Source organism: Myotis yumanensis, unplaced genomic scaffold (genome assembly GCF_028538775.1).
Source record: "Myotis yumanensis isolate MYYU_CA2020_CCGP unplaced genomic scaffold, mMyoYum1.0.hap1 SCAF_5, whole genome shotgun sequence".
In the NCBI taxonomy this organism is placed as follows: domain Eukaryota; kingdom Metazoa; phylum Chordata; class Mammalia; order Chiroptera; family Vespertilionidae; genus Myotis; species Myotis yumanensis.
This window is the reverse complement of record NW_027223756.1, coordinates 6,084,557-6,096,746: the sequence shown is the minus strand read 5'-3', so window position 1 is coordinate 6,096,746 and position 12,190 is coordinate 6,084,557. Positions and strand designations below refer to the sequence as shown.

The 12,190-nt window shown below is 60.4% G+C and overlaps 1 protein-coding gene across 1 annotated transcript; it reads left to right on the top strand.

Moving 5' to 3' along the window:
* The first annotated feature begins 5,646 nt into the window (after positions 1-5,646).
* On the top strand, positions 5,647-8,251 carry TLX3 (T cell leukemia homeobox 3). The gene is made up of 3 exons (XM_070417076.1): positions 5,647-6,177; positions 6,527-6,770; positions 7,684-8,251. Exons 1-3 carry the CDS (start codon positions 5,757-5,759, stop codon positions 7,892-7,894), a joined length of 876 nt encoding a protein of 291 aa, XP_070273177.1. The 5' UTR covers positions 5,647-5,756; the 3' UTR covers positions 7,895-8,251.
* Positions 8,252-12,190: the final 3,939 nt, after the last annotated feature.

Below are 12,190 nucleotides of genomic sequence, written 5' to 3'. Positions count from 1 at the left end.
CTGCGCACAGAGACCACAAGGGGGTGCACCAAGAAAGCATAAAAGATGCGGAGACAAAAAAACATGACAGAAATGGAGGATATGGAGCTAAGAATCGCAATTTTGAGGGCTTGCCATAAATTTGTGCAGAACCTCACGAAAACTAATGAGACCCTCGATGCTACGATAAAGAAATTAGAAAGTAAGCATACACGGACTGAAATAAAGAATATTATACCCAATAGCAGACCAGAGGAGTACAATAATCAAACCAAAGATTCGACAAAAAACACCCAATTGGAAAAGCAAAATGAAAAAAGAATCCGAAAGTGTGAAGATAGTGTAAGGAGCCTCTGGGACAGCTTTAAGCGGTCTAATATCAGAGTCATTGGAGTGCCAGAAGATGAGAGACAGCAAGATATTGAAAACCTATTTCAAGAAATAATGGCAGAAAACTTCCCCCACCTGGTGAAAGAAATGGACTTACAGGTCCAAGAAGCGCAGAGAACCCCAAACAAAAGGAATCCAAAGAGGACCACACCAAGACACATCATCATTAAAATGCCAAGAGCAAAAGACAAAGAGAAAATCTTAAAAGCAGCAAGAGAAAGAGGCTCAATTACCTACAAGGGAATACCCATACGACTGTCAGCTGATTTCTCAACAGAAACTTTGCAGGCCAGAAGGGAATGGCAAGAAATTTTCAAAGTGCTGAATACCAAGAACCTACAACCAAGATTACTTTATCCAGCAAAGCTATCATTCAGAATTGAAGGTCAGATAAAGAGCTTCACAGATAAGGAAAAGCTAAAGGAGTTCATCACCGCCAAACCAGTATTATATGAAATGCTGAAAGGTATCCTTTAAGAAGAGGAAGAAGAAGAAAAAGGTAAAGATACAAATTATGAACAACAAACATGCATCTATCAACAAATGAATCTAAGAATCAAGTGAATAAATAACCTGATGTACAGAATGAACTGGTGATTATAATAGAATCAGGGACATAGAAAGGGAATGGACTGACTATTCTTGGGGGAAAAAGGGGTGTGGGAGATGCGGGAAGTGACTGGACAAAAATCATGCACCTATGGATGAACACAGTGGGTGGGGAGTGAGGGTGGAGGGTGGGGTGGGAGCTGGAAGGAGGGGAGTTATGGGGGGAAAAAAGAGGAACAAATGTAATAATCTGAACAATAAAGATTTAAATAAAAAAAAAAAAAAAAAAAAAAAAAAAAAAAAAAGACATAAAGTGAAAAACATGGGCTTTGCAGACATGACAGTCCTGAGTTCAGGTCCCAGCTCCAGCCTTCCCACTGCGTGGCCCTGGCAAGGGACTCACTCCCCTAGACCCGTGGTCGGCAAACTGCGGCTCAAGAGCCACATGTGGCTGTTTGGCCCCTTGAATGTGGCTCTTCCTAAGCCTTAGGAGTACCCTAATTAAGTTAATAACAATGTACCTACCTATATAGTTTAAGTTTAAAAAATTGGGCTCTCAAAAGAAATTTCAATCATTGTACTGTTGATATTTGGCTCTGTTGGCTAATGAGTTTGCTGACCACTCCCCTAGACCACTGTCCTTTAAGTCTCATGAATTGTGTTTTGCGGGGGGTGGGCGGTGGGCCCTGGGAAGCACACAGCACCAGGTGGCCTTTGCCGTCCTCTGACCTCTGGAAGGTTCTTCCCCCAGCCCACCCATTGGTGACCTCACACTTATTACTCCACTATCAGATGGGGAAACCGAGGCCCAACGTTCGGGTGTGGTTCAGAAAATTTGAATAGGTGTTCAGTGATGAATATTTGTTGACTAAATGAGTGAGTCAGAGATAAATTTCAGCAGGTGTCTAGAGCCTTCCATCGTGAGAACTGCAAGGGCCCCTGAGGCTCCTCACCAGGGCGTGTGAGTAAAGAGCGGAAGGTGGGCAGGTGAGCGACCTGTGGATGGCATGTGCACCGAGTCGTGTGTTTGGTCTTTGTCTCTGGAGGTTGTCCATAACATTGTCATCAATCTTTCAAATGGGGTTGCAGATCCAAATACATTTAAGAGCCCTGACTCAACCTCTACCCCATTTTACAGGCAGGGAAATTGAGTTCAAGTCACACCGGATGTCAGTGGCAGCGAGCCTCCTGCACATGCCATGGGCATAGCTGGAAATGCCAGCATCTGCCTTTCACCCCTACCTCCTTCTTCCCCTCCCATCTGACTCCCAGCGAGGCCTCCAACAGCTCTATCCTTCCTCCACCTTCTCCTTGGGAAGCGCAGAGAATGCACTGCATCCCGGAAGCCCTGGAGTCAGGCGATCTGGTCCCAGTTCTTAGAATTAATTTTTCAGGTGTGTGTGTGACTGTTCAGTTGATAGCAGGTAAACAGGGACAGCAAAATTACAATCTCAGGAACACCTAGTACGCATCAAAGAATATTTGGCCAAAAACTGCTTAGAGGTAAATTTATGACCTTAAATATGTTTATTTTAAAAAAAAAAAACAAAGACTTTTTAAATGAACTAAATTTTCACTTCAACAGAGAAGAAATTACTTTAAAAAAAATCAAAACACTCCTGAAACATTAAAAAAGAAAATAATGAAATAAATGTCTTTTAAGACAGACCTAAGGCCCAACTGAGTGACACTGAGACGGAACTGCAGACGACATGAACTCAGATCATGTGAGAGTTTCAAACGATGAGAGAATATTCCACGGCGTTCTAGCCATGAATTTGAAAACGGATGGGACGGACAATATTCTGGCACTGGCTTCCAATTTGAATGAGCACCCGAATCACCTGGAGGGCTTGTTAAGTTCAGATTGCTGAGCTCGACCCCCCGTTTCTCATTCAGTGGGTCTGGGCGGGGGTCCAAGAATGTGCCTAATAAACTCCCAGGTGAGGTTGCCACTGGCCTGGGAACACACTTTGAGAACCACTGTCCCAGGGATCGTGGCTGCCCGTTTACTCCCCTTCCTGACTGCTCTGCTCTGTCTGGGTCAGGAAGGAGAGGGTTTGTGACCATTGGCCCCACGTGCCTACTTCCGCCTGACGGACACCCCGGGCCTCAGACAGCCACCCCAGGCCTCAGACAGCCACCCCAGGCCTCAGACAGCCACCCGGGGCCTCAGACAGCCACCCTTTTCCTGTGCCGAATGCTTTCACCGGAAGAGCTCATGTAATCCCATGACGTGGGTCCTGTCGCTTTACCCGACGGGGAAACGGAGGCACAAGGGGGATGGATAATTCCTTGAACCCACAGCTGGTAAACAGGTGGGAATCCAATTCTGAGCACTGGGCTACTCTCCATGCCCTGGGAGCATTGTCGTCCACCCCACCCACAGCGTCTCCCCAGTTCTGTGCCCACATACTCGTGGGGCGGGCCTCCTTATCCCAACTGAACAGACCAGGAAGTGGCAAGGACAGGCCTGGACCCAGGGCTCTGGAAGCCAGGAGGGCGGGGAAACTGGTGAGGCCCCTGAGTGGGGCTTGGGAGTCCCCTGAGCTCCCTGACCCCCAGTTCCCTCTTCAGGTAAAAAGCGGTATCAGTAATGGTCCTTTCCTCACAGGGTTCTTGTGAGGAGCAAGCCAGTGCCCCTTCCTGCCTGGCACACACCACGCTCTCCACCTCCCGCAGCTGGCTGCTGGCATTGAAGTTACTGTTATCTAACCGCCCGCTTCTCACGGGCGACGCTTCATCTCATTTACTTCTCACAGCCACCCTGGGGGTAGCTTACCCTTTCCGTGCCACAAATAAGGAAAACGAGGCTCCAGGAGGGGCAATGAGGGGCCCAACAGCCCCCCACTCCCACCAGAGTCAGAGCCAGAATTAGAAGCGGAGGCCTGGCCTTCTACTCCATCTGCAGGTGTCTGTCCCTGGAGGGAGTGGCGGAGGCCCCGCCCCAGGCTGCCAGCGCCTCCTTCTTCCCACCCAATACTGAGGCTCCAGGAGAGGTAAAGACTTGCCCAAGGCCGCTCAGCCAGCGGGGCCCTGCCGCAGGGCCCCAGGCCTGGAGATCCCGAATTCTGAGGCCTCCCCTTTGTCCAGGCGGATGATTAGGAAGAATCCCCCACAGGCGGCCTCCTGCCCTTCCTGACCCTCTGAGACTGACCCCACGGGAGACAAAACCATCCTTCTCCCCAAGATGCAGAGCTTCCGCAAATAAAATCAAACTGCAAACAAATAAACAAGAATAATAAGAATCATCCATCAACCATCACGTGGGGGGGGGGGAGGGGTCAGGCACAGCTGCTGGCTGGGTGCCTACTGTGTGCCAGTCCCAGCCCTGCGCCCTCAATGCCTCACTCCCGGCTCAGACAATCCCGCAATGCACGCGCTGCTCTTTTTACAAATGAGCAAACCAACGCCGAAAGGCATGGAGTCACTTGCTCAAGGTTACTCAGCTGGGAAGAGACCGGCCCGGATTTAAACTCATTCCTGGCCGACCTCTCCCCAAGTCCTCCAGGCGGGAGCATGAGGGAGAGGCCTGACCTGGGGTGTAGCAGTGAGTTTGCACCCAGCCGTTTAAGAACTAGCGGGTGGAGAACGATTCTGCAGGTCTCCCCCAGGGGAGACAGCGGAGGCTGGCGTGGGGGTGACCGCCCCGCGAGCGGCCTGTCCACCTTGCCCCTCGGCCTGCCCCTCAGCCCCCGAGGGCGCGAGCAAAGCAGGGAGTGGTTCCAGCGCCCGGGCTGCACTGGAGCGGGAGGAGTTCACCGCTCTCCTTACCCCAAGAAATCCCGCTATTTGCCCTAAATATTCGCAACCCCCGCCCTGGCCCCTTGGGAACCCTAGGTCCCCACACCTGCTGCGCCACGGGCGGGTCCCCACGCGCGACTAACAGTCCCGACCATCTTGCAACGAATTTCGAGGGGCCGGATCCCCGTTCCCCACCGGGCCACCCCGGGTCCCTAGCCCAGCCGGGCCAGACACGCGTGGGCACCTGTGAGTCACTCCTCGGTCCGCCTGGCGGGAGCCAGGGAGTGTCTCCAAAGTGGTCGCGATGCCGCGGCCGAAGCCCAGGCGGGGGCGAATTCTGCCCACGCGGGTCGGTGTCCTTGGAAGCGTGGAGCACGCTGTGGTGCTCCCGTCACCCCGCGCGCAAGGAGCGCGCAGCTGGCACCCCGGGGCGCGCCCCTTTCGTTGCTCCCGCGGCGCTGGAGTGTCCAAGATGCGTCCACGGATCTGCAGGGTCGTCCCGGGGTTGCAACTCCATTGTGATGGAAAGGATTCATAGGGTTTGGTTTTTGCTCAGATGAAAAAATTGGGAAGAAAACGAAAACCCCTTCAGCAAAAGAGAATTTCATCAGGAGAGCGAGCGCCCAGACCGGCCCCGAGCTGCGGCGGGGAAGCGGCCGGGTCGGGAGGAGCGGGGAGCGTCTGCTAATTGCAGCTTCGTTAGATTTCGGGCTTGGGAGGCTGCGGTTCGGGCGCTAATATCCGCCGCCCATTATCCCGGCTAATAAATTTGACCTATTGTTCGTTTGTTAAAATGATGTCACCTTGGAACAGTCCCTAAGCTCCTATTTCCATGAATTAGGCCTTTATTGAAAGCCGAGAGCCAATGGGAGGAGAGAGGCTTGTTGATCGCAGCCAATGGCTGCGGCGGGAGAGGAATTAGCAGCGGAAACTCCAGGTTCGGTTCAAGAAAGATGACACAGAGCCTGTCGGGCCCGCGCACTCTTGGCAAAGTTTCAGTGCGACGAGAGGCGCCGGGCGCTCCATGGCCGCGCCGTGACGGGGCCCCAGCAGCCTCCCCGCCCAGCCCAGCCCAGCCCTTCCACCCGCCCAGGATGGAGGCGCCCGCCAGCGCGCAGACCCCGCACCCGCACGAGCCCATCAGCTTCGGCATCGACCAGATCCTCAACAGCCCGGACCAGGACAGCGCACCAGCCCCGCGGGGCCCCGACGGCGCCAGCTACCTGGGAGCGCCCCCGGGGGGCCGTCCGGGCGCCACGTACCCCTCGCTGCCCGCCTCCTTTGCGGGTCTCGGCGCGCCCTTCGAGGACGCGGGATCTTACAGTGTCAACCTGAGCCTGGCGCCCGCCGGCGTGATCCGGGTGCCAGCACACAGGCCGCTGCCCGGAGCCGTGCCACCGCCTCTGCCCAGCGCGCTGCCCGCCATGCCCTCCGTGCCCGCGGTCTCCAGCCTAGGCGGTCTCAATTTCCCATGGATGGAGAGCAGCCGCCGCTTCGTGAAAGACCGCTTTACAGGTGAGCAGGGCGGGTGAACAGACCGGGCCTCGGCCCTCCCGGGGCTAGAGGCGCCGCGCCCTGTGTCCTCTGCTCCGGGAAGCGATTCCGGAGGCCCCAGCGCGGCGAAGGCCTCGGCGCCCAGGGCCCCGGGCAGCCGCAGGGGGGAGGGAAACCAGGGAGTTCGGGGAGATAAACCTGTGCCCAGGGAATAGGGGGGCATCTCCCAAGCGGCTCGGTGCCGCTGGAGACGCGGGACCAACGAAATAGCGGAGCATTCTGCGCCCCACCGGGCGGCACGGGGTCCTCGCGGGGCCCGAACGGCAGTGGAACTGGGCTGGGCCTCAGGGGGCCTCGTGTGTCTCCGCAGCCGCGGCGGCGCTCACGCCCTTCACGGTGACCCGGCGCATCGGCCACCCGTACCAGAACAGGACGCCGCCCAAGCGTAAGAAGCCGCGCACGTCCTTTTCTCGGGTGCAGATCTGTGAGCTGGAAAAGCGTTTCCATCGCCAGAAGTACCTGGCCTCGGCCGAGAGGGCGGCGCTCGCCAAGTCCCTCAAAATGACGGACGCGCAGGTCAAGACCTGGTTCCAAAACCGGAGGACCAAGTGGCGGTGAGAGAGGCCCGGCCCGGCCCACCTTGCGCCCGCCTTGCACCCTCCCCACGCCGCGGCCTCCCGCTCTGCGCAGCCGGCGCTACCCCTATCCGCCCGGCCAGGCCGCGCCTCCCCAGACCCACCCGACCCGCCTCCCCGGATCTTAACCTCCCGTCCCTCCTTCCCGCCGGCCCACGTCCTCCTCCCCACACTCCGTCCTCCTCCCCACTCTCCGCGCCTCGGCGTCTCCTCCGTGGCCATTCCCGTGTCGCTGTCCTGCGCCTCTCCAATTCCTTTCGTTTTATTTCGTCTCCTGCCTCCCACCTGCCTCTCCCAACACCCCCGGGGTCCTCTCGCACTGCCCTTCGCCCACCCTCCCCCCGCTGGTCCTCTCGGATTTCCGACAATCCGCGCGAGTTCTGGGTTCCCCTCCAGCTCCCAGTCCCGACTCCAGCCCTGCGCCTATCGGATCCCTGTTTGCATCCAACCCGTGAACAGCGAAGCGGTCCCGAAACAGGGGTTCCAGACAGGCCCTGGGAGAACTGGCTGAGGCTGACCCCGCCTGGGGACCCCGCCCGGCCACTCACGGAGCCCAGTGACCCGGCTGCCTGTGGGGCCCTGTCAGTTACGCGTACGGCTGAGCTCGTCCCCGCAAAAGAAACAATCTTTGTTGTTGGCGCCGCCACAGTACGCGGGCGTGCAGGTGGGCGGGCGGAGTGCCCTCTGGGCCACAGCCCGGCGCACAACAAAAACAAGACCCGGCCCACCCCCGGGGCGCGCCGGCCCCCGCACACGGCGCGGGCGGGAAGCAGCCCGGCTCTGCGCCTCGAGGCTCCCGGCTGCCTCGGCTCCCGGGAGGGCTGGAGCCCCGCCGGCGGCCGCGCGGTGCCGGGTGCCTGACGGAGCTGTCCCTCTCCCTCCCCCGGTGCAGGCGGCAGACGGCGGAGGAGCGGGAGGCGGAGCGGCAGCAGGCGAGCCGGCTCATGCTGCAGCTGCAGCACGACGCCTTCCAAAAGAGCCTCAACGACTCCATCCAGCCGGACCCGCTCTGTCTGCACAACTCGTCGCTCTTCGCCCTGCAGAACCTGCAGCCCTGGGAGGAGGACAGCGCCAAAGTGCCCGCCGTCACCTCTCTGGTGTGAGCTCCCAGCGCACACGCTCGCCGAGGATCGCCACCCCCACGCAGTGGGGCGCCTCGGGCCCCCAGCCGGGCTGGGGGGGAACCGAGGCCGAGACGGGAAGGGGCCGCCAAGCTCGAGGAGGCCCCGGGGCGCAGCCGCAGCCTCGCCGGCCGCGGAGGGGGGCTGGGCCCGGGCTCCGCGCGGCTGCACAATCCGAGCCCCCGCCCCGCGCCCAGTCCCGCCCCAGGCCCGGGCCCGACAAAGAAAGCGCCTTACGTTTCTCCGCCCCGCGCCCGCACCCCTGGGCCGGGCGCCTGTATTATACTTTGTACTTTTGCCCAAACGTGTAAATAATAAAAGTTTCGGCTTTTTTTTTTTTTTTTTGAACCCGGCCACCTGCTTCCCCGGCGGGGGTCTCTGGAGGAGGGGCGGCCGACCGGGTGGTTGGGGGAAGCGCCAGGGGCTTGGGGCAGCCCTGCGCTTAGGCAGGGCCCACTCCTCTCCGTTCTTTTATTTAAGTCATTTTATTTAATAAAAAAAGTTAGCTATTTCACTAAACGCCGCTTTTATTTCGTTTTCGTTCCAATAACGTTCGGCGACCCCCGGCCGGTGCCCCACTCCTACGGCGGAGGAGGCCGAGCCGCGCTGTGCGGGGCGAGTCCACTTCTCCAAGGTTCGTCCGTATTCGCCTCAGCTCGAACCCCAGCTCGGGCCCCGCGGAGGAGCCGCGGTGCAGGTCAGTGCGCGCCGGCCGCCCTCGGTCTGGGTGCCCGCGGGACGGGGTGCACGTGAGACGGGCCCTCGAGGCCCAGAGGTATGACCAGCGCCAGAGGTGGGGAGCGAAGGGCCGCTCCAGGTCAAATCCACGTAGAGGGTGGCGGGCACGGTGACCTCGAGTGTCCGGCAGCTCGGAGCCGCTCCACCCCCAGCCCGCAAGCTACTGCAGCCCACTCTCTCCCACTCTCTCCGGTGAGACCTCGGAGAGGCCCAGGGCAGGGCCCACGGGCCGGCTGCCGGGGATCTGTGCGCAGAGGGAGCCGGTGAGCATCCTGGGCCCCCAAAGCTCGGCTCTGGGGACTATTCCCACGCACAACCCCAGGACACTAGCTCTCTTTCAGCTTGCGTGGGGCCACAGGTAGCGCGTGACGTCATGTGACATCACTGCAGCCTCTGCGGACCAGAGGGGGGTGGCGCCAGGAACGCCCAGAACCCCAAGTCCAGGCCCGGCCCCCCCAGCTTTACCTGGGCTCAAAAGCAGGAAGTTTGGGGATCGCGGGGTTGGCAGCGCGAGGCCCCTTCCCACACCAACAAACACACTCCAAGCGTCAGTGAACATGCATTTCCTCTTGCCTTTTCCTTTTACCATCCTCCCTCTCTGTCTTTTAAAAACTTTTCGTACTTCCGGCCTCTCCGCTTCTTCCTCTGTTTCCTCCTGCTCGCTGTGTGCCTATATCCTTTCCCCTTTCTTTACAGTTTTACGCTTCTCTACCTAGTTGGTCCTCTGTTGCTTTTAGTTTCTCGAACGCTTTGTCACATCCCCTCTCCCTCTCCCTTCCTTCCTCCACGTCTGTCTCCGACGCCCTCTCTCTCTCTCCCTCTCTCTCTCTCTCTCTCTCTCTCTCTCTCTCTCTCTAGGTGTCACTTTCCGTGTCTCCTCCTTTTTGTCCTTTTTGTTTTCTTTCTCGTCTCTAAGGGTCTCTTTGCCTCGGTCTCTCTCTCCCCCTCCTTGCGTCCCAGTAACTCCCCGAGACTAAACCCCGGGGGCGCTGCCCCAGAGGCCCCGTAGCAGTCCCACCCCCCTCCTCCGCCACCTCCCCCAGGCCAGGAGCCACCAGTGAACGCGGGGGTTGGTGCCCCTTCGCTGTACGCGGGCAGCGGGATTGCCTGCAGCGGCTCGGCTGGAGGAAGGGCGAGGGCGAGGGCGAGGGCGGCTAAGAACAGAGCTGGAGCTCCCGGCGCTCCTGCCCGCCCCTCCGTCCCAAACCCCGCTGATCCCGAAGCGGGGGCACGGACACTCCAGACAGGGCCTAGGGTGACTCAGCTACTGCCTCTTCCTGGCTGTTTTCCCGAAATGCGCGGTCCTCTGCGCTCAGAGGCCCGAGGAGCGCCCTCACCAGGAAGCGACGGGGTGGCCCTCAGGTGGGGACTTGACCATCAAAGAACCAGCGCGGCTTCCTTGGCCTTTGCTGCCCGCGCGGCCCCTTCTTCGGGGCTGCCGTCACTTCCCCAATGTCCTTCGCTCTTATTCCATTTCTCCAGAATAATAAGCTGAGTGGGTTTTGTTTTTCCGGATTATTTTTGTGGTTTTGCCAGGGTAAACCTCGATCCTTGGGCCTTTGGGGGACCCACGCGCACATTTTTCTTTCTCTCTGCTGCCTCGCTTTGAGCAAAAGGCCTCTGGCCGCAAAGTTCACTCCGGGTGGGGCAGGCGCAGGGATGTGGCCTGGTCTCAATGCGGCCCCGGAGGGCCCGGGTTCCCCCCACCCCTGTCCGAGCGCCTTGAGACGGGCCAGGAGTGAGGGGACTGAGCCCCGCTCCTGTGGGACCTGGTCTCCACTCCCTGCCTCCCCAGAGCGACGCGGCGCCCCCAGCGGGTGGGGGCGATGGCTGAGCGGTGCGAGGGTGTTCAGAGCCTAATCTCCCTCCCCTCCCGATGTGTCAAGCTGGAGGCAGCCGTTTCCACTGTGGCTGCGCCTTGAGGGACGCGGCTCCCAGCCCCGGGTCAGGAGGGCGGTGAGGCAGAGTCCGGGTGCGGATGCGTCCGGGTCAGGCAGGCGCCCCCTAGGCTGACCTCAAGGGAAAGAGCCAGCGGAGGCTGGGAGGCCCAATGGGCTCCTCCCTCGCGATCCTCACCCAACATGAGGGCCCACTTTGCCTGAGGACGCGGCCCAGGCTCCGGAGACGGTGAGAGGGTGGGCGCCCAGCCCGGTCTCCGCCGCCGGAAGCACCCGGCCTCTGGGCCCGAGCCGAGACTCCGCCTCGCCGCGCTTCCCCGCAGCCGCCCTCGCCTCGGTTCCAGCGTCTCCAAAGCCAGAGCCGGGCCCATTTTACAGACGCAGGGCGGGGAGGCAAGAGGCGGTCCCCTGGCCCCGGAGGGCTGGGCGTGCGCGGAGGCCTGGGCCCGAGGAGCCGGCGGAGGCTGGAAGCTGCCTGGCCAGGACCAGCAGTCAGGCCACGTTCAGCTCCCCTGGAGCCTCCGCAGCCCGTGGAGTCCGGAGTTGGGGGCACAAGGGTTTCCGTCCTGAACAGAGACAGAAAGACAGTGGGGCCGGCACTCGCTTCCAGCCGTCGGAATGACTCCCCTGCCGCCGCTCCCCGTGCAGAACCGCGGTTCACCCGACTGAACGACGTCCCTACCCGGTCGGATGCTCCTCCCCACTTTGCAGTTGGAAGAAATGATGCTCAAAAAAGTTAGTTCAGGGTCGTGCAGCGCGCAAACCTGCGCTCTCGCCTCCAAACCTGCGCTCTCCAGCACTTGGGAGCAAAGGGGGGCTTTGCCTAGTGAGCGCTGCAGGGGCTGCAGGGGCCCGTGGGTCTAGGTGGACAGAAGGGCCTTCCCGTCCCAACTCGGGCTCCTCCGAGATCAAGGGGAACCAGCAGGGCTTGCCTCCCCGCCCGATAGCGGGCCTCCGTGCAGGGAGGAGCTGGGAGACTTAGCCGCGGCCGCCTCCGCTCAGCGGGGAGACCCGAAGGCCTGCTGCGCCCCTGGGCCGGGCCACCTTCGCCCGCCGCTTGGTGAGCGGCTGGAGCCCGCAGCACTTCGCACGGACCCGCGGCCGAAGGACGCGCCCCTGGCCAGGCCCATTCGGCCGCCAGCTGAGCGGTGTCGGCGGCCAGGCCTGGGCAGCAGCAGGCGGTGCGCGTCTGTTCCGCAGCGACCGGCTACGCGCTCCGGGGTAGAGGCCTCGGAATGTAGCCTTCAACTTCCCGCGGGGACCGCCTGGCCACGGACCCGGCCTGGGCTGCGACAGCACTGAGGGTCCTGGGAACCTTCGCCAAATTCCAGCCTCGGCCTCAGCGCCCCCAAAACGCAACCCGAGGCCGAGCGCAGAGCGTGGCGCTGGCGCCGCGTCCTGGGCGGGTTTCTAACGCAAAATCCCAGGCCCGCGGAGAGGCCCCCTCAGTCCCAAGCAGCCACTTGGTTAGGAGCCTCTTCGGTCAGCGACGCCCGGACCCAGCCGCTCATTTTTGTGTGCGGTTCAGACACTTGCACTGTCCTGCCGAGGGATCCGGCCTCCCTCCGCCACCAGCACCGGCCCACGGAGCGCGCCGCTGAATTCTGTCACCTCCTTGCGGCGGGACCCTGAGCGAGTGGCG

Bases quoted from the DNA above. Each gene is read 5' to 3' on its own strand.
- TLX3 (XM_070417076.1), top strand. From the start codon at position 5,757: ATGGAGGCGCCCGCCAGCGCGCAGACCCCGCACCCGCACGAGCCCATC. The intron at 6,178-6,526 runs GTGAGCAGGGCG...GTGTCTCCGCAG, and splicing joins CGTGAAAGACCGCTTTACAG to CCGCGGCGGCGCTCACGCCC. The intron at 6,771-7,683 runs GTGAGAGAGGCC...CCCCCGGTGCAG, and splicing joins AACCGGAGGACCAAGTGGCG to GCGGCAGACGGCGGAGGAGC.